This window comes from Peromyscus eremicus, chromosome 16_21 (genome assembly GCF_949786415.1).
Source record: "Peromyscus eremicus chromosome 16_21, PerEre_H2_v1, whole genome shotgun sequence".
Lineage (NCBI taxonomy): Eukaryota > Metazoa > Chordata > Mammalia > Rodentia > Cricetidae > Peromyscus > Peromyscus eremicus.
This window is the reverse complement of record NC_081432.1, coordinates 4503459-4527633: the sequence shown is the minus strand read 5'-3', so window position 1 is coordinate 4527633 and position 24175 is coordinate 4503459. Positions and strand designations below refer to the sequence as shown.

General features: G+C 49.5%; 1 protein-coding gene across 5 annotated transcripts in view; it reads right to left on the bottom strand.

The window, feature by feature from the left end:
* Anks1a (ankyrin repeat and sterile alpha motif domain containing 1A) overlaps positions 1 to 24175 on the bottom strand; it is a 168724-nt gene that overhangs the window by 68876 nt on the left and 75673 nt on the right. For all 5 annotated transcript variants that reach the window (XM_059282300.1, XM_059282302.1, XM_059282298.1 and 2 more), the window contains 5 exons: positions 23992 to 24093; positions 19975 to 20171; positions 17378 to 17470; positions 12608 to 12728; positions 1024 to 1610 (listed from right to left, as the gene is read on the bottom strand). In XM_059282300.1, coding sequence (XP_059138283.1) covers positions 1024 to 1610; positions 12608 to 12728; positions 17378 to 17470; positions 19975 to 20171; positions 23992 to 24093 — 1100 coding nt within the window. The remainder of the gene's footprint in view (positions 1 to 1023; positions 1611 to 12607; positions 12729 to 17377; positions 17471 to 19974; positions 20172 to 23991; positions 24094 to 24175) is intronic.

The following is a 24175-nucleotide window of genomic DNA, read 5'->3' as shown; positions in this document are numbered from 1 at the left end:
TTTGCACAGGGATTCCTGTGTCTGTTTAAACAGTCCTAAGACCGGTCTTATCTGAAGATAAGGAGCAGAAGGAGCTGCCCCGCCCTGCCCACACTGGGAATGGGATGGGCTTTGGTTTACATAACTTTGCAGCTGCAAGGCCATCAAGCTGGGTTGGGCATAAGGACTACAGAATGTTCACAGGCACATGGCAGCTGTACTGCCCTCCTTTTAGAAAGATAAATGCATCCCAAGATTGTTCCTGGGAGACTGGCTGAGTCCACTTCAAAGACAGCAAGCAGATCGTGAGGCGGGCACTTTAACATTCCCAGGGTATTTGCCAATCTTTCAGACACATGTTCTTCTGCCCAGCAGGACACTCCAAAGGTCTCTGGGCAATAGTCGGTTCTCCCTCCAAATGTTCAGTAACAGTGGTTAAGAAGAACCCTAGGTCTCACACCAGAAATGCTTTCTCCTCACCACTCTTTGATTCTTGAGCCTCCAAAGCCTCTGCCTAACTGAGCTGGGAATGCGAGACCGGCTGCAAGCATCTGCTGGGAGAGGCCTCTGGGTCTCAAGATTTACATGGTAAGAACCGACAGGAGGACCGCAGGATAGAACACCCTCCCCTGGAAGCTCTCTTCACAGATTCCCCCCAAGCACTCCCCACCCTCTCCCCACCTGCTGCCCCTGCTAAGCCTGGTCTTCCCTCTGCCTCTCCAAAGACTCGCAGGAAGTGCCACGGCCCTTCTGAAGTAACTCCAGAATGAGACGGGCAGATGGACTCCAAATGTTTCCAAACACATGTCATTTCTAGGAACTGTCCTTCCCTCAGCCCTGCCCTGCTAGGCCTCCACCCTCAGGTTTAACTATTCGGGGACATGTCCTCTAGGACCCGGGCTTCTTGGAGCTTGCCACAGTAACTATCATCAGAAACTTTCTCAGCACGGTGCTGAGGAACGGGGCAGTCCTGGCCCAGGAGCTGGAGTGGGCTGCAGCCAGGTCAGCCAGCCCAAATTCTCTGTGACATCACGACAGCCTTACCTCATCCCACTCCGAGGCGAATGAAGGTGACTTCTCCAGCCTCTTCTTCCCGATGCTGCAGTTGGACAGAGATTCACTGCGACTCCCCATCGCGGTATCCTCCGTGGGGGAGCAGGTCAGAAGGTCGGAGTCAGACTTAGACAAACTGCGGCTGAGCTTGAGCTCAGCTTTGGGCTTGCTGGTGGGAGGGGCTCTGCTCCTGGCCCCGCTCCTGGCGTCCTCTTCCTCAGCACCAGCAGGGTGCAGAGGTACCGTGTGAGTCCAAGTCTGGAGGTGTGCTTGGCTGGCTGGGGCAGTCAGGCCTGCTGGGAAGCCCACTCTCTTGCTTTGGTCCAGGACGCCGGTCTGTGGGTTTCCAGGGCCTTGCACACCCGGCCCCTCTAGCTGCATGCTGGCCTCGTGGCAGGCGTCCTGCTGGGGGGACTCCGGGTGGTTCTGGCTGGGGGCAGTAAGCAGCTGGAAAGGGTCCTGCCCCACCTCACACACTGGGGAGGAGCCGTGGAGGAGACCTGAGAACTGCTCCGGGACCTGCCCGTCCTGCCCCTCCACAGAGTCCTGGCTCCGGCTGCTGCTGCTCTGCCTGTGGTCTTGGAGTGGACAGAGAGAAATAAAAAATTAAACGTGGCGAAAATCAACAGAGTTCCTACGCAGCGCGTGATGGCAGAGCAGAGTTCACAACAGGGAGAAGAAAGAGGTTGGGTAGGCTGAGGGGAGGGAGAGGACAGAAGAGGAGGAGGAGGAGGAGGAGGAGGACGACAGTTTCATATTGTTCATGTTCAATTTGTACCCAAAGTCAGGGCATTTATGAAATCCCAAACACTGGCCTGATTAATGCTGCCTGGCAACCATCCCCGTGTCAGACCTCTGTTAACATTAGCGACCAGACCTCGCTATATAAGGCCAGGAGAAGCACTAACTACAGACAGAGAGGACACACGGAAGGACAGAGCAAGGACAGAACGAGGGACAGGGAGCAAGAGTGTGCCAGCGAGAGCGACTCCGGGGACACTGGATACATTTCCATAAAGGCCACAGTGTTATTTAGAGCCGCCCGCCTGCCCGCCTGCCCGCCCTTCCTCTGGCAAGCAGTTACGAGGGGAAAAGGGAGGTCATGATCACAACCTGCAACTTCTGGAATTCCTTAACTGAAAGTGCAAAACAAAACGGCGGGGAAGTAACTGCTTCCTTTCTCCTCCGGGCCACTCAGATCCACATCCACGCCTCGTCCTTCCGCAGGAACAGACTTTTCCCTTTCTTTTTTTTTTTTTTTTTTTTTTTTTGAGAATGTGTGCGCCTCACTCCTGCCAAGGCCTCCCAGCTGCTCCTATTTGTTTAAGTTTAACCTTAGCTGATCCACTAGAGAAGGAAACAGTCTAGTTTGTCAAGCCAGGAGACAGCTGCTGCTCTCTGGAGACCTCCCTTACACCCTAGAAACCTGACACTGCTAGTTCCCGAGGCCAACTACTACCATACTCTCAAAAACGTCTGCCATGAAGTAGCGTCAATAATTGGCCAAGTCCACGTCTCACACCAGTGCCACCCTGGGACACCCTGTGGGAACTCGGTCCTATCACAGATTTTCACCCACACCGTCAGCTGAGGCAACACCACACCCGGCAGTGATCACATTCCAAAGCTAATGTTCAGGCGTATTGTCTACAGGCGTGGAAGTGGTACTATTCTACATGCATGCATCCAAAGAATCCCCTGATCTGCCCAAATGGCCCAAGAACTGCTCATGAGGCCGAGCACCACAGAACAGAGTGTGTGGTTCCAGTGTTTTCACAGATGAGTACTCTGTGGCCCCAGGCATGGTGTGCTTTGCCCAGGGTGGTTGGGCAGAGGTTTACCCAGGAGGAAGTACTGGCTCTGCTCCTCTCCAGCTGTGTGGCCAGACATCTTGCTGAGCCTCTGCAGACTGGACTGCATGGTGCTTAAAAATCCTTTTACCGCCACTTTGACAGTGACGAGACTCCCAGTCCCCACATTCGGTGATGGCACCTGTCCCTTGGGTGCTGCACAGTGCTACCTGGTGCCTCTTTTGCTGCAGAGTACAGCCCCCACTCCAAACTTTCTTGCTTATACACTGGCAGTGCAAGGTCCTTAAGGAAGCTCAGTACACACCGCAGGGAAGTTGGGGAGAAGGGGTGCCCATGACCAGTGTGCCACATACATGAGGTGCTAAAATAGTCTCCACAAGGTGATGCCAGGGTCTCACAGTGCTGGTTCTTCTGAGAAAGCCTCTACGGGCCCCAACAACCAGCTCATTCCAGGCGCCTGCACGGCTCAGCTCTGGGCAGCTCTGCAGGGCAGAGGAGGGGCAGCCAACCACTCATTACAGGCTCTGATTACTAATCCATGGGAAGCCCCAAGGATGAACTCCAGTGCCTCCCTCCTTTACATCTGACCACTCTGGAACTTTCACATCCTTCATTCACTAATCCTGTACCCTACAGGGCAGTGAACAAGGCATCAACAACTTGAATGAGTTCTCCAAGCAGAAAAAACAGAGATGAGCAAGTGAGAGAGCGAGTTCCACTCAGCATAACTGGAGCCTGAGGAGGTCATGACTTCACAGCCGCAAACGGCCATGTGACAATGGGTCCCCAGGACAAGGCTGCCTGGTGACTCTGTATGTTGAGGCTACAGAGAAGATAATACATGACCATCTAAGGGAGGTTCGGGTTAATAGTGCTTTCCTTGGAGAGGCGGATGGATCTCTGCCGACTGTCCAATGCTCCTGCCCAGGGTGCACTATCCTTGTTGATATTCAGCAAGGGGCCTGGGTTACTCCTCTGCATCAGCTCCAGGCTCTTAGGTAACCATTTGTGGATGGTGAAGGAACAACAGAAAGAGAACTCTACAGCCCAGCACTGGGAAACTTCTTGGCTCACCGGACTGGTAGGGCTCAAAACCCAAGTCAGAGAAGGTTCTGGCTGCTTACTGGGGGAGCTGACAATGAAGGCCCTTAGACAGCCACTCATTCATGCCAGCCATCAATGAAGAAAGGGCAGCAGATGCCAACACCAGGGAGATGCCAGGGGAAGGCTGTGGGCGGAGAGAAGGGATAGGAGCTGCAGGATGGAGGTCTGTGGAGGAAAGCACCTCTGTGAGTCACAGAAAGTCCAACCTGCAAATCTCACACAGGAAAGAAGCCTCGGCACCTGAAGAGCTAGATCATCAAGGCACAAGAACGTTAGTGTGTCTGTCTGTCTGACCCTCTCTCCCTCCCTCTCTCCGTACTGAGACAGTGTCTTGCTAGACAGTCCTGGCTAGCTTAGAACTCTGTAGTCCAGGCTGGCTTCAAACTTGCCACCCTGCTCCTCAGTGCTCAGACTACAACTGCATGCCCCCATGCTTGGCGGAAACTGGGATCTTAATAAGCTCGTGCACTGTCTGTCCCTAAAAAAACTGTTACCTAGCCTAAGCATGGTGGCTTAAGTTACTTTTCTATTTCTGGAATAAACCACCAGGACCAAGGCAACTAATAGAAGAAACCGAGAGCTTACATTTTGAACTACAAGCATGAGGCAGAGAGAATGAACTAGAAATGGTGTGAATCTTTACACTTTCAAAGCTGTCCCTGCCGGGCGGTGGTGGCGCACGCCTTTAATCCCAGCACTCGGGAGGCAGAGCCAGGCGGATCTCTGTGAGTTCGAGGCCAGCCTGGGCTACCAAGCGAGTTCCAGGAAAGGCGCAAAGCTACACAGAGAAACCCTGTCTTGAAAAACCAAAAACAAACAAAAAAAAAAAAACCAAAAAAAAAAAAACCAAAGCTGTCCCTAGTACCATACCTCCTCCAACACGGCCATACTTCCTAAGCTTTCCAAACAGTGTTACCAACTGGGGACCAAGTACTCCCACGTTCAAGGCGATGAAGGACATCTTACTCAAACCGTCACACAGCTCAAATCTATAATTCAATTCAGGATTCTGAGGCAGGAGGATTACTCTGAATTCAAGGCCAGTCAGGCTACATAGCAAGATTCTGTCTCAAAAAAAGCAAGAAAGAACATACTGAAGACAGGCCCAGCACAAGACTGCACTGTTCTTAGAGGGCACGTGCTTTCTCAAGGAGAAAGGTCCTGACTAGGTGACCCGGTCACTACTACAGACCATGACCTCAGAGTCCAGTCCAGTCCACAACAACCTGAGAACAGAACAACGGGTGGAATGGGAGTCCAGAGGTCCCAGTGACAGTCTGTTCCAGTGGCTTTCCCTCTTGGGATCCTTTTCTGAACATGAACAGCTGGGATGTATGAGGTCAATCTGAGACATTCTGGTCTCTGCAGCCCCTCCCTGTGATGAAATGGTTCTAGTCATGGGTAAAGATGTGGGTCTGGATTCAGTGGACTAGAGCTTAAGTCCTAGCTCTAACACCAACACTGGGCATTCACAGCCATTCATTTTCTCTCCTGTAAGCTGCTGCAATGCTAAGCCTGTTCAAGACTCAAGAGACAACTAACCCATTCCTCCATAAATTCACCTCCCCCTGCTGGCTCCCCCTGCTGTCTCCCCTAGGTTACCCCTGCTCACCCTAACGGCTTTCCCAGACTCCCTCTGCTCACCCTACCGGCTTTCCCAGACTCCCTCTGCTCACCCTACCAGCTTCCCCAGACTCCCTCTGCTCACCCTGCCTGCTTCCCCAGGATCCCTCTGCTCACCCTGCCTGCTCCCCCAGACTCCCTCTGCTCACCCTGCCTGCTCCCCCAGACTCCCTCTGCTCACCCTGCCTGCTCCCCCAGGTTCCCCCTGCTTACCCTGCCTGCTCCCTGAGGTTCTCTTGGTAAACTCTGCTCACCCAGCTGGTTCCTGAGTCTTCCCTTTAGAAAGCTCTGGTCTCTGTGTTCCTGGCACTTTAGAATCCCCACCAACCACGAAGAACTGGTGTCCTATTTACACAGAAGCTGAAGTTTCAAGAAGGTAAGTGACCCTGAAGGTCACCGACCACAAGGAAGTGATCAAGAGTTCAGATGCAAGCCTCTGCATCTGGCCTGGCCAACTTCATTCTTTCTTGCTCCTCTCTGAAAACTCTGTTGTCCCCATGACAGCGACTGTCCCTCCTGTTCTTTCAAATCATCATCTTACCCACAGCACGTTCTGGAGGACATGACACAGTCTCCTGAGAGGATTGCAACACACGTCATAACTGTTCCATCCTGTCACCATATCAAAATCCAGGGAATTTCATTTCTTCCCATTTGTCTCAGAGAAGCACCTGCCCCGTCAGGACTGACCAACACCCTTCCAACCACCTGACACTTTCCAGTCTTCATCCTCCAGCTCGGAGTCCCTGGACACTGTGTTAGTGGTGGTGGCCACATGCTCATCTTCCTCTGCTTCCTTGACCTGCAATTTCTAGACAGTTGCAGCCCCCTGGGATAAAGGCTGCAGTTGCTGCTTAGGACAGCTTCACTCTGCTATCTGTCCAGGTTGGTGTGAAACTTGTGACCCTCTTGTCCTGCCCGCTCCCACATCAAGGTTTAAGGCTGTTCTTTTTCAAATGTGCGCCTGGGCATAACTACACGACTGCAGAGTCCCACACTCAATGTTTAGGGACTTTCTTTAAAATGCCTTCTCCTTCCCATGCTAACGACTTGAACGTGAACAGCCACCAGGACTGTGACTAACAGGAAGCAATAGGTCCCTGAAAACACAAACTTCCACCCAGCCCTGTGCTCATTTCTGCAGGGGGCATGCAGCTTGCTGAGGCTTCCTATTCTTTCCTCTTTGGCTCAGCTCCCCCTCTAACCTCAGTGTCTCTCCTAATCCTCAGATCTACGGTCTGGGTGTTACGGCACATCCACACACATGTTCTCCCGGGACACACAACTCTAGATTTAGCATCTTTCCTCAATCCTAGCCTTTCCGACTCCCACGTTTACTGGTTACATAATGCTTTCTCAGCCAGGCTAGGCACCTCACAGTCTCCCTCAGTACCCAGCCCTTGCTCATCCACACTTGGCGACACCCTCCTGTCATCCCACCCCTTCCTCCTCCCCAGAGCTTCCTCTCGTCCCTCCAGGACAGTTCTAGTTACCCTCAGAGACTCATGAAGGTTCCTGGCTGCAAGCTATCCTGCCTCCAGCCTCTCCCCAGCCGAGACTCCCAAGTTCTATCTTTCTAAAAGGGCAGCTCCTATGCTGTCACCCCCTCCTAAAGCTAACAGTACTGCTCTGTCTCTGGAATAAAGACTGACATTTGAGAGCCAACACTCTATGACAAGTTCCCTTTGTTCCAGCCAAACTGGAGTGCTGGCCGGGCTCCAGGCAACACTCCCCCTCCCCCCCTCCCCCCCACCGTTAAGTGTGCCACACCCCTGCCTGGAACCTCTGGTCAGCTCCTTCCCCAGTCTTGCCTACTGAGTTGAATCCTCTATTTCGGGGCTTAGCTCAGACCTTCTCTTTGTAAAGCTATCTCTGATTTCTTACATGGGCATAATTTGTCTCCCTTTTGAACATCAAACTGTTTTTCTTTTTTTAATCTCTTTCATATGAATTTAACACATTCTGCCCCTTTCGACTGTTTTCTGTATGTATCACACATGTCCACGTCTATAAACAGCTGTCAAAGCATTGTGTGGAAGGAAATACAGGCGCCATGTTCACAAGGCTCATTCACCCAGAGGGAAAGTCAACTGTTCTAACCCCAAGGCAGCAGCAGTAGGAGGCACGTGGTCCCAGCCTGGCTGTGTCAGGAGCCTAAGTTAGAGGCTGGGGAGCAGCTGCTGCTGTGGCTCTGCCACGCTGCCTGTTTACACACTCAGTCATGCACACTTCTGCCGGGAAAAGCCAGCCTGGACTTTCAGGTAAAGATAGGGACTGAACACTGGCTTTATTTTCTCTTTCTGAACTCTGACTTAACCCGCAGCAGCAAGGCCATGTGAGAATGGGACAGGCCAGGAGCAGAGGGACTGAGGGACAGGCCCCTCCCCTTCAGTGATCAGTCTTCTAACTCCAGTGCACAGCTCTCAGGAGCATCAACTTGACTGCACCTGGAACAGCACCACACGGGCCCCACGGCTGCACAGGCCCCACGGCCGCACAGGCCCCCCGGCCGCACAGGCCCCCCGGCCGCACAGGCCCCACGGCCTGCTCATGCTAAGCCTCACTTCACAGCTCTCGGTTAGCCCTCCTGGCTCCTTCCTCTGTGCTATCAAGCCTGGGAAGCTGTCACTGCACTTGTGAGTGGTCGCATGCCTGGGATGTCAGTGCACAGAGTCAAACACTGACAGAGAAGCACAGAGAGCTCAAACAGAAATGCCTCAGTCACACCGGCCCTGTGTTTGAGACAATTTGAGCCACAGAGGGATATCCCTATCCCTAAAACTATCATAAATGCCATGTGGGCCTGGCGCTTTTGGGGGGACATGTGTTTTCCGCCTCAAGGATCTGCTAACACTTTCTCCCACGGCTGGGTTTTTCCAGTTCCGTGGGCATGAACAACATATCTGGTGGAAACTCTCCTGTGCTGCTACAGGCTCAGCATTCCTGCTCTCCAAGACTGAGGCCCATTTTAGGCGAGTAGGGATCCTTTGTGATTCAAACTGTCTCAAACACAGGACCAGTGTGATGGGGCCATTTCTGTGCTTCCCATCGTGTTTGACTCTGCAACTCCAGACACCCCCAACTATTCTGAATGCTCCCTAGGGGTGGTGGCACCCTGCTTATCAAACAAGATTTCTTACAGCTTTTTATGATCACTTCAGGTCAGGCTACCTACCCGTTCCTGCATCACTCCCAACGCCGCTTGTGATTAAGCCTATCGCTTCCTTGCATCTGAGTTTGCCTCCTTCAGATGACGTGTAACAGCTGCATAGAGCTGGAGGCCACACCAAGTCCAGAGGCCGTGCGTGTCGTTCGTGCCGTGTCTACCCACTCTGGCTGCTGCTCCCTCCACCGCCGCCTCAGTGACTTCAAACGCCTCCCCTCTCAGGCCACCATGCCACACCACTCGGACTTACGAGAAGCGTTTCTTCTTTTCTTCTTCTTCTTCTTCTTTTTTTTTTTTTGTTTTTTGTTTTTTGAGACAGGGTTTCTCTGTGTAGTGCTGGCTGTCCTGGATCTCGCTCTGTAGACCAGGCTGGCCTCGAACTCACAGAGATCTGCCTGCCTCTGCCTCCCGAGTGCTGGGATTAAAGGCATGCACCACCACCGCCTAACACAAGAAGCATTTCTACTGCCACTATTTTCTTTTCTTTTTTGAGATGGGGGGCGGTCCCTACATTACATCTGGGATGCTCTAAGGACTCCTGGACTTAAAAGACCCTCCTGCCTCTGCCTTCCAAATGATGGGACTACAGTGTGTACCACCTCACCCAGACACCATTAATTTTAATGTAAAGAAGAAAACTGAAAAACAAAAACATAGGCAACTTAGGAACTAAATACACAAGAATGTAGATCTTCAGACGTTAAAGCATTTGCCAATTTTGCTTTTTCAGGTATATGTGTCCATGTGCCTTTTCACACTGATGTATGTGTGTGCACACGAATAGATCACCAGTCAACCTCAGTGCTATTCCTAAGGTGCATTCCCCATCCTGGGAGAGTGGGTGTCTCACTGAACCTGGGGGTTCACCAAGACCGGCTGGAGGGCTCTCCTGTTTCTATCTCCCTGGCACTGGGAATAGAGATTCATGTTATCAGCCAGGCGCTGTTCCAGGACAGCCAGGGCTACACAGAGAAACCCTGTCTCAAAAAAATAAAACAAAACCAAAGAACAAAGAAAGGAAAAAATTCATGTTCATGTCCCATGTTTGGCCTTGGGCTTGCAAGGCATGTGCTGACTGACCCAGCTCCCACTGCTAATTTTATTTTTTTCTTGAAGAACTGTCTTTTAATTTATATAGATATATATATCTTTATGAGTGTATGCCATATGTATGCAGGAGCCCAAAAAGGCCAGAAGATCCCTGGAACTGGATAAGGCGGTTGTGAGCAGCCTGATGTGGGTTCCAGGGGGCAAACCTGGGTCCGCTGCCAGAGCAGCAAAATGTCTTAGCCAGGAGCCGTCTCTCCTTCCCCACTGCCTCGCAGTGTCCCCACGACAGTGACAGTGCACGGTGGGGCGGGCGCAGTCTGCCTGGGGTTGGGTTGGTGGGTGGGGTGGTCTCCTCACTTCCTTCTGCTAGTGTGTACACAGCATGCCTGCAGCAACACAACTCACAACAGAAGAGCCCTGAGACACGCACATCCACCAACTGGAAATAAAAACTGAGAGGGACTGTTTACCAGCGATGAAGAAAGAAGAGCCCAGCACTTAAGAACCAAGACAGAACTGGATCCATGATCTACAGACAGGTACAAAAGCAAATTCTCAAAGTCACATGTGACTCCATTCCGGGTTAAATGTGAGTTGGCTACCTCACAGCCAGCCACCCCTGCATGAAGACAGCAATGGCCTGAGGCGGTCATGCCTCCACAACTCTGAGAACAAAGAGCTGGCCTCAGCATGCCATCTCTATGTATTTTTGTAATGCTTGCTTCTTTTTCTTCTTGGTGAGTATATACCAGTATCATTAACAAGGCAATTCAAAAGTATCTCCTGTTCCACCCCACACTACAGACTAAGGTAGGCCAAGTTCTGTCTCATTAACATTAACATAAACATAACCTTTGGAAAACAGATCAATTAGTTCATAAAAGCTGCATACGAAAATGACATTAATGGGAAAGGAGAGAGGACTCGTTTGAACTAAGCACCATAGGCTGCTGATTGCTTCCCTTCTGGGCCAGAGGTTTCTGCTTGCTGACACCACAGTCAGGGCTTCTGAGAGACCAGTAAGTCCGTTTCACAATTAATGCCTCACCCCTGTCTGAAAGCTCCAGTGAGCCACACCAAAGGGCGAGCCTGCAGGCAGAGTGCCACACACACACTATGGTTCAATTAAACAGGCTGCACACAGCACTCACTCTCAACAGCCAAACAGGGCAGAGCAGCAAGGAACAGAGGGGCAGGCATGAGATTAGAAGTCTTCTTTCGAAGCTTCCAGAAACTGGGAGAACTCCTGACCTCAGGACAGAAAATCCCTATCAAGGACACCCAGCAGCCAGGAGACAGCAGGAGACAGGCCCACTCAGAAGGCCTTCGTTCCTTCCCGCTCACTTGAAAGGCTGAGCTAGCTGTGTGCAGTCATCCCACATGAAGCTTCTCAAAGAATCACCCTCTTCCTTCACGGAGCACCAGCTTCAAATGCAACCTGAGAGTACAGGCCTATTCGGCCAAAGTTAATTTCCAGGATTGATTTTTTTTTTTTTTTTAGAAAGGGGCTCACACTAGAGCTCCACCCAGACTCGAACTCTGGAGTTCATAGTAATCCCCTGCCTCAGTCTCCAGAGCACTGGGATTACAGTTTGTGAATGGCTATGCATGGCTCATGTCATTTCAGACTCTAGAGAAGGCACCAGAACTGTGCCTGCTCTAAATTAAGGATGTACCCACAGGACGGGCAAACTCATACAGCCAAGGCACCAGAGCTTCCCAGTGAATGAGAACCTCTGCCTGCATGAAAAATGGAAACAGAGTAGTTGTACCTGCAACTGTGGAAAACTGAAAATGACTCTCTGTCCCTGGGTGGGAAAGGATAAACTGGCACACCTCTATAAGGAACATCACCAGCAATGAAAAGGAACAAATGACTGAAGACCAGCACAGATGGTTCTCAGATGCACTGTACAAGAGGTGCACGCTGAATGACTCCATTCACGTCCCGTTCTGAAAGGGCAGATCACTGGGACAGACATCAGAGGCCCTGTCTCCGAGGCAGAGGGACAGAGGGAAACTCTCTGTTGTGCTCAGACTGGCCCCTATTTTGGTCCTGGCTGGCAGTTACTCACAGACTGTGCACAAACACAGATGGATCTCATTGCATCTAAAGTACAACCTTTTCGAGAAGTTCCCAATGGAAACTACAGGACACAAACAGCTACTATGAATAGGAAGAACGTTCCTACACGCCCAGGGGAGGCCTCTGAACAGGATGAGAGGCAGTGTGCTGGGGTACCCGACCAAGGTGTGAGTGACAGAACCAACTGGAGACAGTGGGCATGCGTGGCGAAGAACCTCATAGCTCTACGTGTGGGGAGCAGGGACAGGCAGGTTCCCTCCAGACACCGCCCTTCAGTCAGCCCGGTGCCCGTGCACCCTCCTCTCTGCAGGGCTGGGACTTATGTCTGGAATGGACTTTGCTGAAGCAATACAAGCGAGCCACAGTGACAAAGCACTGTTGTTACAGGTGATAGCCCGTCACGACCCTGACAAGGAGCACACTGCCCTGAGGTCAGGAACCACAGAGTCCACCCTGCCATCAGCATGGGCCTGAACAACCTAGCTTGCTAGACTCCACCCAGTCTCCATGGTGGTGTTTGCTGTCCCTCTCCCACAGCTGTCACCTGGGTGCCCTGCCCTGCCCTGGCTGCACAGGTGGGAGTGCTGTGTCCCCACCCACCCAAGGGCATGGAGTCCAAGTACTGGACAAGAGCAAGCACGAGGCTCCAGACTTAACCTTAGCTACATGACCCACATCCTCAGCACCCGCCCTCCCGCCATGCTTTCCTGTGGCCTGGAGTGAAGCAGGGAGTACCTTTAGTCCTTCCGTCGGGGGCCCCCAGCTTCTTGGTCTCTGCCGTGAGCAGCAGCTCATACGGGTGCTCGTCCTCCTCCCGGGGGACACTGCTCTGAATCCGGGGTCTCAAAGCCAGGCCCTAGGAGACAGAAACACCCAGAATCCGTTGGGCACAGAGACGGGAGGTCTGTAACAAAGCTCCCGTTCCCGCTACCTTGCAGGGCAGGCCAAGGCAGGGAAAGAGTCGGGCACCCTGTGGACTCAGGTGCTTTTCTAGTCCTCCATGCGTTCTGGCTCACTCCCCAAGGTTTCCATGCCAGAAGCTCGATGTCCAGTGCAGTGGGCCAGAGATGGGGCATGGTGGGTCGGTGGTCTTCAAGACTCCTCTCCTAACAAACCCACTCCTGAGTGGGGTTGTAGCTTATTTGGTACTGCAGCAAAGGGGTATTATCACGTGACCCCGGCATCCCCGTGCTCGGCCCTGCTGTGACGCAGCTGAAACTGCTCTAACCAGAAGCTAATGAACAGATGGAGCAGCTTCACGGGACTTTTGGCATCCCACCTGTGAGTCAAATAAACCTCTTTTCTTGATAAACCCAGACTCAGCAACAGAAAAACCAAAAACAATTCCTGTATATGAAATCTCCACATTGTGACTAAACCATTTCTTTTTTGTTTTTGGCTCCATTTTATCCTCCATAAAATGGTAAAATCCAAGCCTTTCTTCTCTCCCCTCTCTCCCCACAGTGTTTCTATGAGAATACTTTTCTACTTGTTACCTAAGCTGCACAGTTATTGCCATCTTTCTCCATGCTTCTTCTCTGACATGCACATATTCTACCCAAAGGCTAGTATCCACCTCAAAAGAAAACAAAATACTCTTGCCACTTAAATGGCCTGTCCTTGTCCTCCTCTTCCCTCTCCTCTGCTGTTGTAGCCCTGGCTAGCCTGGAACTTGCTGTGTAGACTGGGCTGACCCTCAACAGGCAGATCTTTCTGCCTCTGCCTCCCCAGGACTAGGATTAAAGGCATGAACCACCACAGCCAGCTTGTAACTATCCTCTTCACAGATCCCAAGAGCTGTGGGAACAGATCTCCTGAAAGCTAGCTTTCTACTGAATTATAACGTGACTTCAGATGCCTCCAACAGTCTTGAGAGTCAGCAACTAGCAATGTGAGTTTCTGTGGGAGAACAGCAGCTTTGTCCACTGAGAAGGTCTTGATTCAAGCAGGTAAGCACCTCCCATACAGCAAATACACCAGCTCCAGTTAGGTGAGCATCAGGGGCTCCTCAGCTAGTCCTGGCATTAGAGCCAAGATGGTAAAACCACAGTGCTGGAGACACACGGAAAGGTTGTGGAGACTCCTGCCCTGATAATTCTACTCATCTGCCCTGATGCGGATGTGTTTTAAAGGCAAGTTAAGAATAATCACATACCAGCTACTGCAATCAAGCCAGAGCACAAAACTTCCAGAGCTGTTTGAAGTGGTAAGGACAGCCTGGGAGTGAAGTGGGGGTAGCTGGGATTCCCACTCATACCTAACAGAACAGTAGATCCTACGAGGGAAGCTCCTTTACACATACAGACACCTCCTACCACTCACTGGAAAAGCACCAGGTTAGAGATTCACCAGAGTCCGCCTCTGTGGGGACAGCTCACTGTAAGCAGCAGGGCTTACAAGTCCTCCTGAAGAGAGGACAGCACTCCCAGTCTTATTAACAAGGCTGCCTCTCTGATGGCAGAACAATGGTCTCACTCTAAAACTGCTGAGCACAGCAGTACGCCACCTGGAACACCTTTACTCTGGAAACCCTGGGCATCCTTTACTGGTCTGTTTTCACAGGAACACAATTAAGGGGACAAAGAGGGACCATTAAGTAGTTCACACCGTGTCAACTTAACACCACAGGCTTCACTGACAGGAATTTGTGTTCTGCAGGTTTTCACCCATATGACCCTCAGGCAGAGCCCTGGAAATCTGATTCCCAGTATTACTGCCTCAGCAAGAGTTCTCACCCAGACCCAGGCATGCTTCCCTGAAAAGTAGCTGACAGCCAGGATGCCAAGCCTACAAACAGGGCAGGACAGAAGATTTCAGTGGCAAATGAGTCCACCAGGCAGGGCAAATGTGAGCAGAAAGCATCCCCCACCACAGCTGGGACACCAGTCACAACCAGGGGACCTGATTCTGGCCAGTTTATCTGTAAACTCAGAAAGGGCCAGGGACCCGTCCAAGGTTAATGCAAAGGTCACAGCAGAGCTACTGTCATTAAATGCAGTTCCTCAGGTTCTGATCAGATTGGCCTCACTTTCCTCCAGCCAATGGGCGCCTTCCCTTCTTCAATTGCTAATGAGAGCCCCTGCTTGGGCCCAGACAATACACTGGGGTGTTCCTTTCCTCTTGTTCTGGCCATGACCAAACTAAGGGATTAAACCTTCACAGTCAACAAGAAACTTTTCTTCCAGACATCCTTGCTCCCACAGAAGTGGCCCTGTGTTACAGTGACCATGGCAAGAACTGGTTGTCAAAAGAAAGGATTCTGTTTTTTACTAGATTATTTCTTAATCTTCTTTCCCTTTTCCTCCAGGGCTGGCAATGACTCAAAGCTAAAGAATCTCTGTGGAGAGCAGCAATGCTTGGGCACAGAAGGGTTGCAAGCAGCCAGCCATCACCCAGCTGTGGCTTGGAGAATCCATGGGGTGTGGGTGGCTGAGAAGCCTCATCACAGAGGAGACCAGGGCCAGCCCATGGCAGCTGGTACCCCATCAGGAGGAGTAAAAACTTTTCCTGTGTGGGTGTGTGTGGGTGTGTGCACGAGCACATTCGTGATGTCTCATGTCTGGCATCATGATGAGGTCATTGCCTGAATAAGCTCTTCTACAGTCAAATCCTGGGTCACATGATTGACATGTACACAGTCCTCAGATTTGGCTTGGTCACAAAGCCTTCCTTAGCACCAGAGACTGCTGAGTTCAGTCCTCCAAGTACTATAAACAAAATAAATTGGCAGAAAGTTTATTGACATCACTGTCTCAATGTGAGGTTTAGTTTTAAAGCTTTGAGAGAGTTGGAAACTAAGATGGTGGGGTTGGAGTTCTTGCTGCTCCTGCAAAAGACCAGAATGTAGGTCCCAGGACCCACATTGGGCAGCTCACAAGCACCTGAAACTCCAGTTCCAGGGGATCTGATGCCCTCTTCAGCCTCTCAGGATCCCAGGCACAGTTTTGAGTCACAGACAGACAGACTACCCATACACATAAAATAAAATAATAAAGACCCTGTCTGGATCATCAAGAGACCCATGACTCAGGTCGTGACTCCTCTGTATTTATGCACCCATAACAACAGCAAACAGGCAAGTTCGGGGCTCTCGTTGTCATGGTCCCAAAAACCAACTGTGTTGGTTCAACTGGTTTAGAATTCCAGGCTATTAGGAAACATTTCCAAAGGATGAACCTCACACACTGACGTCCCACCAAGCAGGATGGCCCAGCAGACAAAGGTGTTGTCTCTACACCTGACAACCTGTGTTCAATTTCCTGAACTACAGGACAGAAGGAAATAACTCTGTCCTCTGAACACACACACACATACACACACACACACACACACACACACACACACACACACACACACACTGTAACATAATAAAGTCTTTTTTGTTTTGTTTTGTTTTCCAAGATAGGGTTTCTCTGTCTAATAGCCTGGCCATAAAAACATTTTTTTAAAAGGTAGACTGTAGGCCGGGCAGTGGTGGCGCACACCTTTAATCCTAGCACTCGGGAGACAGAGGCAGGCGGATCTCCGAGTTCGAGGCCAGCCTGGTCTACAGAGTGATTTCCAGGACAGGCAGGTCTACACAGAGAAACCCTGTCTTGAAAGACAAAAAGAAAAGAAAAAGAAAAAAAGGAAAACTGTAGCTGAACATAGTGGCACAGGCCTTTAGTCCCAGCACCCAGGAGACAGAGGCAGGTGGCTTTCTGTGAGTTCGAAGCCAGCCTGGTCTACACAGTGAGTTCCAAGACATACAGAGCTACTTAGTGAGACTGTGTCTTGGAAAAAAAAAAAAAAAAGTAGACTGTTTCAAATAACCACCTCTTTCCTTCCCAATACCTCCTTTATCTTTTATTTAATTTTTATAAACTTGATTATTTAATAAACTTGAAAATAAAATATCATGTAGGAAAAGTAACCAGAGCAAAGTCTATCTTTTCCAATTGTCACCTCTAACCTGATTCAAGTTTGGATACAGTCTTTACAGGAAGCAGTGGAAGGGTTAAAACAGAAAGGAGCCCTCTGGGGCCCAACCACCAAAACTTGGTAACACTGTACTATTCATACAATGGCAAGGACGAGGGTTCTCGGAACCTTGTATCAAGACAACTCATGTGTATGCCTCATACTCACACACAAATGCAACAATCCTTCCTCACAAAAGAATACAGGCTGGGGAAAAGGCTTAGTGATGGAGTGCTTGCTTGGCACACACAAGGCTCTGGGTTCAATGCCCAGGGGCTGGAGAGACGGCTCAGCAGTTAAGAGTACCGGCTGCTCTTTCAGAGGACCCGGACTCATCCCAGCACCGACACAGTGGCTCACAACACCTAACTCCAGTTCCAGGGGATCTGATACCCTCATCCTACCTCCACGGGCACCAGGCAGGCATGTGGTGCATAACATACATGCACATGCAAAAAAAAAAAATCCTAAAAGCCTCCTTTTGAACTCACACATCTACCATTTAACAAATGCTATGTCAGTGAAGGGGTGACCCCAACCCTCTACCTCAGAGGCTGTCAAGGGCAAATACTTCTTATCAACGCGTTCTTCCTCCTCTTCATCAGGTGGCGGCTTTGCTGGAGGCGGTGGGCGTTCCCTCTGCAGAAGAAAAACAAATATTCTACCATCTCTCCTTTTCAATATTTAACTTTCGGTTTACCCTTATTTTAGTTCTTGGAAATAAAAAGAACTACGTAAAGAATTCCCCCAGGAACCTAAAGTTATGGTCCAGTCTCTGAGCAGATGAAGGACCCCACACCCAGACACAATCCAATCAGCTGTGCTATCTGATGTCTGCAGCAAAGATCATAAACACCTCCTTCCGGGCCACCAGGAGAACAGCACAGAGAGCTCACAACTGCCTCGCTGGCACAAATACTCCACATGACAGACACAAAATCCTGACAGCAAAGGCAGAGGCTCAACTTTCAATCTACACTGAAAAGAAGAAACGTGAGATTAAAAGACCCAGCTCTGGAGCTCTTCTAAAGCCAAGACTCTCGGGGAAGCAACAGGAAAAGCAACCAAAGATGGAACATTCGTCCTTGCTCAAACTCCAACGCTGTGCTGCTGGTCATCCCTACTCATCAGGAAAAGTTCCACACCAATCTCTTAGCATCTGTAGTTTAAGCGAGTCATCCTCAACTCAAAACAAAAGAGCTCTTGGTTTGGGGGTTATTTTGTTTTTGTTTTTTTGAGATAGGGTCTCACCATGTAGCCCTGGCTGTCACAGGACTTGCTAGGCAGACCACATTGGCTGCACAGAAATCCTCCTGCCTCTGCCTCTGGGTGCTGGGATTAGCAGCATGTGCCACCACACTCAGCCCCACATCTCTTGGTTTTAGTCACCCCCTTCAATGACAAATACAGGACATGTGTCCCTCCTGTTCATCTGGACAGGAGCATGAGCACCAGGCTCCCTGGGGCGGGGCTGGCAAGCTTGCTCTGAAAGGACCTAAAGCAAATATACCAGGCTTCACAGTCAGTTCTGTCACAGACGCCAGGCAGATGGTGCGCATGACTAGATTCCAAAACAACCTCATTCAAACACACGGGCTCCTGTCAGCGGGCTGTGGTTTTCCAACCCTCTCCCACAGTAAGGAACTCACTGAAGGGGACATTGGGCAGGTGAATGAAGTGTGGGCAACTTCAGGAACATGTATGACCCTGGTGTGGCAAAGCCGAAGCCTGGGGAACCATTGCACCTGCACCTTTCCCACTGTTTTCTGCAGGGCTGGGGCCCCTACTCAGGGGAGGGTCAGCTTGGCTGGCCCCAAGCTCAGCCCCAGGCTTGCTGGTCAGCTCTTTGTTGCTAAAGTAGGCGGAACTTGGAATGCCGAATGGTAGAGATTTCCAGAGAAATCTGCAAAGATGCTGTTTTGGATTTTGGCACCCAAGACCTTTCTGTTCAAACATGCTTCTCTACTGCACACCAGCCTCCATCACTCAATCCTTCTGTGAGGCCAGAAAACGAGAACAAGAATGGCCACAACACAAGCGCATGCCAAGATGCTCCGGCTTTTTTTTTTTTTTTTTTTAGCACAACCAGCAGAGGCTGGCCGCTCTCTTTGGAACTGTGTGGCTTCTAGCAAAGGCACTAGCGCCCCCTACTGGGAGACACCTGTAAGCCCCACTTTAAGCAAAGCCTTCACACACGGGTTAGATACCAATAGGGAAGAGAAACACCATGCAAAGGCTCCCCTTTCACCACTCAGAGTGTGCTTGCAGCTCTTGCTCACACCTCCTCTGCTAGGCTGCCACACTAGAGGGCTCACTGGAACTCACACTCAAACACTGCTATTGCATCAGGGCAGGGCAAGGAGACCACCAACGAAGAACACTCCCTGAAGTTCTAGGCCTTTCCCAGGCCAGTTAGAAAGGTCAAGGACAACCCTCTCCCCTGCCAGAACTGGGCCAGAAGGGAAGGCCAACAGGAAAAACCCACACATGCCCCCTATCTGTCTCAAGGTGGTTAGACAGCCACGTCAGACAACCACCAGGGTATGAAAAGTCACGACAACGTGTGGAAATGGAAAGAAAGCGGGGACAGGGCTGCAGACAAGGCATACTGACTCTGGAGGAGAAGGGGGAGTAGGTGTCTGGAGGCCCAGGAACAAAGCAGTGCCAAGACAGAGGCACAGACCAAGGAGAAACAGTGCTGCTCGTGTGGAACGGGGCTAATAAAGAACCAACCGACAGACGTGATGTCTAATAAGTGCACACACAGTCTGACCCGGTCTTGTGGTGCCCTCACCCCAGGGCAGGACACCCATCCGCATGGCTGGTGAGGCAAGCAGGACTGGGAACAGCCAGCAACTCCTGTCACTGGGTGGCCCTGCTCTCAAGGCTACACCAGAACAGAGACTCTGTGCTAAGGCCACAGAGGATGGAGAGACGCAAACAGGCTGAGCTGAGCTTGAAGAAACAAAGCTCTGCCTCAGTGTGACCTGAAGTTTTACTACACGGAACAGGAGAGACAAGACAGAGGCCCCAAGAACAGCGGGGGCTCAGGCCTCTGAAACACGAGCGGCGGCAGACCTCCTCCGGCCAGCATCCCACAGCGGCCACCACATCCCCCAGGAGGCTCAGCCCTGGCCACGTACAGGCCTCACTCCAGCAGGTCTTGCTCCAGTGGCCTCGGCCTCCTTGTTCACGGAATCTCGGTCAGATGATCGCCCACTGGCCGTGCTGTCCAAGGACTGGCAGGACACAGCATTGTAGAGCGCCTCGTAGGGACCCTCCTCCTCAGCATGTGTATCAAAATCAATGATCAGTTCACTTACTGCTTTCTCCACATTCCCTGGAGAAGAGGACAGAGCAAGATCGTTAGTAAAAGGGGGCAGAGCCCTGGGTTCTAGACACTCTGGCTGAGCAAAGACTCCTCAGCAATATGAACTGTAATGAACACTAACCCACAGGGAACATGGTCACTTTGATAAGGACAACGACTGATTTTCTCTGATTCAATATAGAAGAGTGCAGCACAGTGGTAGAACTCCAGCTTAGCATGCATGCAGCCCTGGGTCCAATTCCCCAAGAAAAGATACTACTTTAAATACGTAATTCCCATGTCCTTTGTAAGACTCCAGTATCTCAACCATGTGAATGAGAACTTCACCTGAAATGCAGCAATGTATAACTGAAAATTAAAAGTAATACTTTAAATTATGGTTGATTTTTTTGCTTTCTTGTTTTTTATTTTTTTGAGGCAGGGTTTCTTTGTGTAGCTTTGCTGTCCTGGAACTTGCTTTGAAGACCAGACTGTCCTCAAACTCACAGAAATTTACCTGCCTCTGAACTCACTATGTAGAAAAGGCTGTCCTTGAACTCACAGAGATCTGCCCGCCTCTGCTTCCTGAGTGCTGGGATTAAAGGAGTATGCATGAGGCAGGGCTTCTCTTTGGACCCGGAGCCTACTTTAAATGATTTGATGAAAGCCACACACACTCCGAGAAAAGCAAACCTTCCTGAGACAAGGTGCTATATGACTTGACGGCTGTCTCCTCTGCGCGGTTAGAAACGGCATCCTGAGTGGCCTGTAATAGCCACAAATATCAGCGTGAGCTCCTGGAAAGCTAAGAGCTCAGTGAATGGTTGATTCCACATAGAGATGGGAAATACACAGTGAGTCTGGATTCTGAATTTTTTGACTGCTGATAAGCAAATGACAGCTGCTGAGAGACATGAGATTGAAAGAGGGACTGCTGAAATAAACCAGCCTAGCTATTTTAAGAATGCCTTAACTTTAAAATCGCTAAAAAAATGCATTGCTTTGAGAAGAGGTTTTGTTTGCCTTTGTTTCCACAGGAAACAAGAGGCTGGAGATTCCTTCCAGATTGGTATGGATCAGGTTTGATGGGGAAGACCTCCTGAATCTTGACAGGTGATATATATCAACAAAGGTTGCAGCTGGTCTTTCCAGGATGTGGCCATTATCTCAATTTCCTTAGGGACCCCTAAAGATGCCTTCACCCACAGACAACAGGAAGCAGTCTAGAGAACGACACCCACATTCTCAAGAGGTTATTTGGTGGGTTATAGATGTTGCTTATCATTTAGGGGAATATAAGAATATAGGATAAAAAGACAACTATTAATCTCAGACATTTTGCACTGGCATGGATTTTAATATATTGATATAAATTTACAGTTATTTTTGTTTTACTGTTATATGTTTCTACTCTTGTTTGGGGTATTGTGCTTATGCTGCTCATTTAAAAATGCAATGTATAATTAAGAAATGAGGTTAGTAGTTAATCTACAATAATCAATCTTGTAGTCACATTAGGTATGTTTTCAAGGTTAAACAGGCATATTTTAGACAGGTGATTTTCAAACACTTCAAAGACCTACCTACATAATATGGCGTTTAAGATGTTTAATAACCTAAGGTTTTTCATAACAATGAGACACATCTGCTCCTGGCAGCACCAACTGACTTCATAAAAAGATGATGGGCATAAAAAAAAAAACCTCCATATGGAGTTTGCTTTCAATGTGGCAAGGCCAGCCATTTGGGAAAGAAACTGTTCTTGCCTTGACTGCTGTACAGACTGGACATGCAGGACACACAGGAAAAAGACTCTGAACTTTGCTAAGACAAGAAGACAAGGCAGGACAGTCCTTTGAGATTCCTGCTTCACAGAAGAGTCTGCCAGATATTCTGCAGGACAGAGAGGAAAGTGACTGCTGAACTTCGCCAAAACAAGGCAGGACAGTCCTTGCAGTCATTGCAGGCCAAAAATGGATGCCTCAATGGTGCAGAGGAACTTTGGGTGACTGTCCAGATAGCCAAATGTCTCTGTTACATCCTTCTGGAGTCTTTGATGGAGTTAAAGACTAAATAGTTATAGTTGTAGTTTTCCCTAGTTATGATAGAAAGTAAATTAGGTATAGAACTTTGGAATCACTATGATAAGATAGACAATGAAGTATTTTCTGACTTTCACAAATACAAATGGATATTGTAAATGTTATTCTTGATAACTGTTTTTGTTGTATATAGTTTTCTACTATGTTAAAGTTAAAACTTTTCATTTTTGTTTAGACAAAAAGGGGGAAATGTGGAATATTAGTTTAATGATGTGCTACATTTGTTTATGCTGTGGAATATTTGTTTAATGATGCAAAGATGTGTTACATTCTCTTATGTTGCAGTTGTTTAACTCTGTAAAGCTGTGTCACTTTGCCTGTTTAAAACACTTGACTGGTCTAATGAAGATCTACATGGCCAACAGCTAGGCAGGAGAGGGATAGGAGGGGCTGCCAGGCAAAGGCAGAGAGAATAAACAGGAGTGATCCCAGCTCAAAGAAGGGGGAGGAGAAAAGGAGAGAAGAACACCAGGGGTCAGCCACTCAGCCACACAGCCAGCCACAGAATAAGAAGGAAAGAAAAATATATAGAGTATTGAAAGGTAAAAAGCCCAGAGGCAAAACATAGTTAAAGAAAAATGGAATAATTTAAGTTAGAAAAGCTGGCTAGACACAAGCCAAGCTAAGGCCAGGCATTCATAAGTAAGAATAAGTCTCTGTGTATTTATTTGGGAACTGGGTGGCAGGCCCCCAAAGAGTAAAAAGACCAACCACAGAATTCTGCTGATGATGAACACCTACCACCCAGACCACCTCCATACCAACGATTTATTGCCATAATTGCCATGTACGCAAGGACTAGCAGCAGACCCTCATTGGCCCAACTGTTCCCAGAGTGCTGCATGTGTTTTGGTATAGAAAGAGACACTAAACACAAGTTCTAAGTTGATCCTAAGATGATCCTGCCAATTACACATCCCTACAGAAGTAGAGGCCAAAATAAAGCAGTCATGGGGCTAGAGAAATGGCTCAGAGTTAAGAGCACTTACTGTTATTGTAGAGGACCCAGGCTCAGTTCCCAACACCCACACAGCACTTACAACCATCTATAAAACCCAACACCCTCTCCTGACCTTTATGGGTCCCTGCATGCATGCAGGGCACGTAAACACACCTGGCCATATGCATAAAATGTATATTGTTTTTCTTTCTCTCTTTCTTTCTTTCTTTCTTTCTTTCTTTCTTTCTTTCTTTCTTTCTTTCTTTCTTTTTTTTTTTTTTGGAGACAGGGTTTCTCTGTGCAGCTTTGCGCCTTTCCTGGAGCTCACTTGGTAGCTCAGGCTAGCCTCGAACTCACAGAGATCTGCCTGGCTCTGCCTCCCAAGTGCTGGGATTAAAGGTGTGCGCCACCACCGCCCCCCACCCTTTTTTTTTTTTTTTTTTTAAAGACAGGGTCTTACTCTGTAGCCCTGGCTAGCCTGGAACTAGCTATGTAGATTAGGCTGGTCTGGAACTCACAGAGAGCTGCCTGCCTCTGTCTTTCAAGTGCTGGGGTTAAAACACATGCCTGGCTTAATTAAAAAAAAAAAAAATTTTTAATGAAAAGGGAAAAGTAGGACAGATACCCATAGCAAAAGCTACGCTGTGCTTGCTAAAATTTCATGTAGCATGGAGACAACTGAACTGAGTAAATCCTAATAATGCCCTGCAACTGTTATTTGAACTAAGAACTTCCCATTTGCCTGAGAATGACCGACTCTCCTCAGGCTATACCTCTTTCCTGGCTGTGACTTTGTGACTTTCCTCACCCTGAGACTTTGGTGCTATGGCATCTGTGCCGGAGAGGAGAGGTAGCTGGGCTGTGGAGGTCTTATCAACTTCTTTCACGCTTCTTTTTCCAGTCATGTGATCTGTAAGGAAAGACGGTTAAAAAACAATAGAGGCTACACCAAGCCCAGTGCACTGTAGGTCAGCCGCCCCGGTCCCCGGATG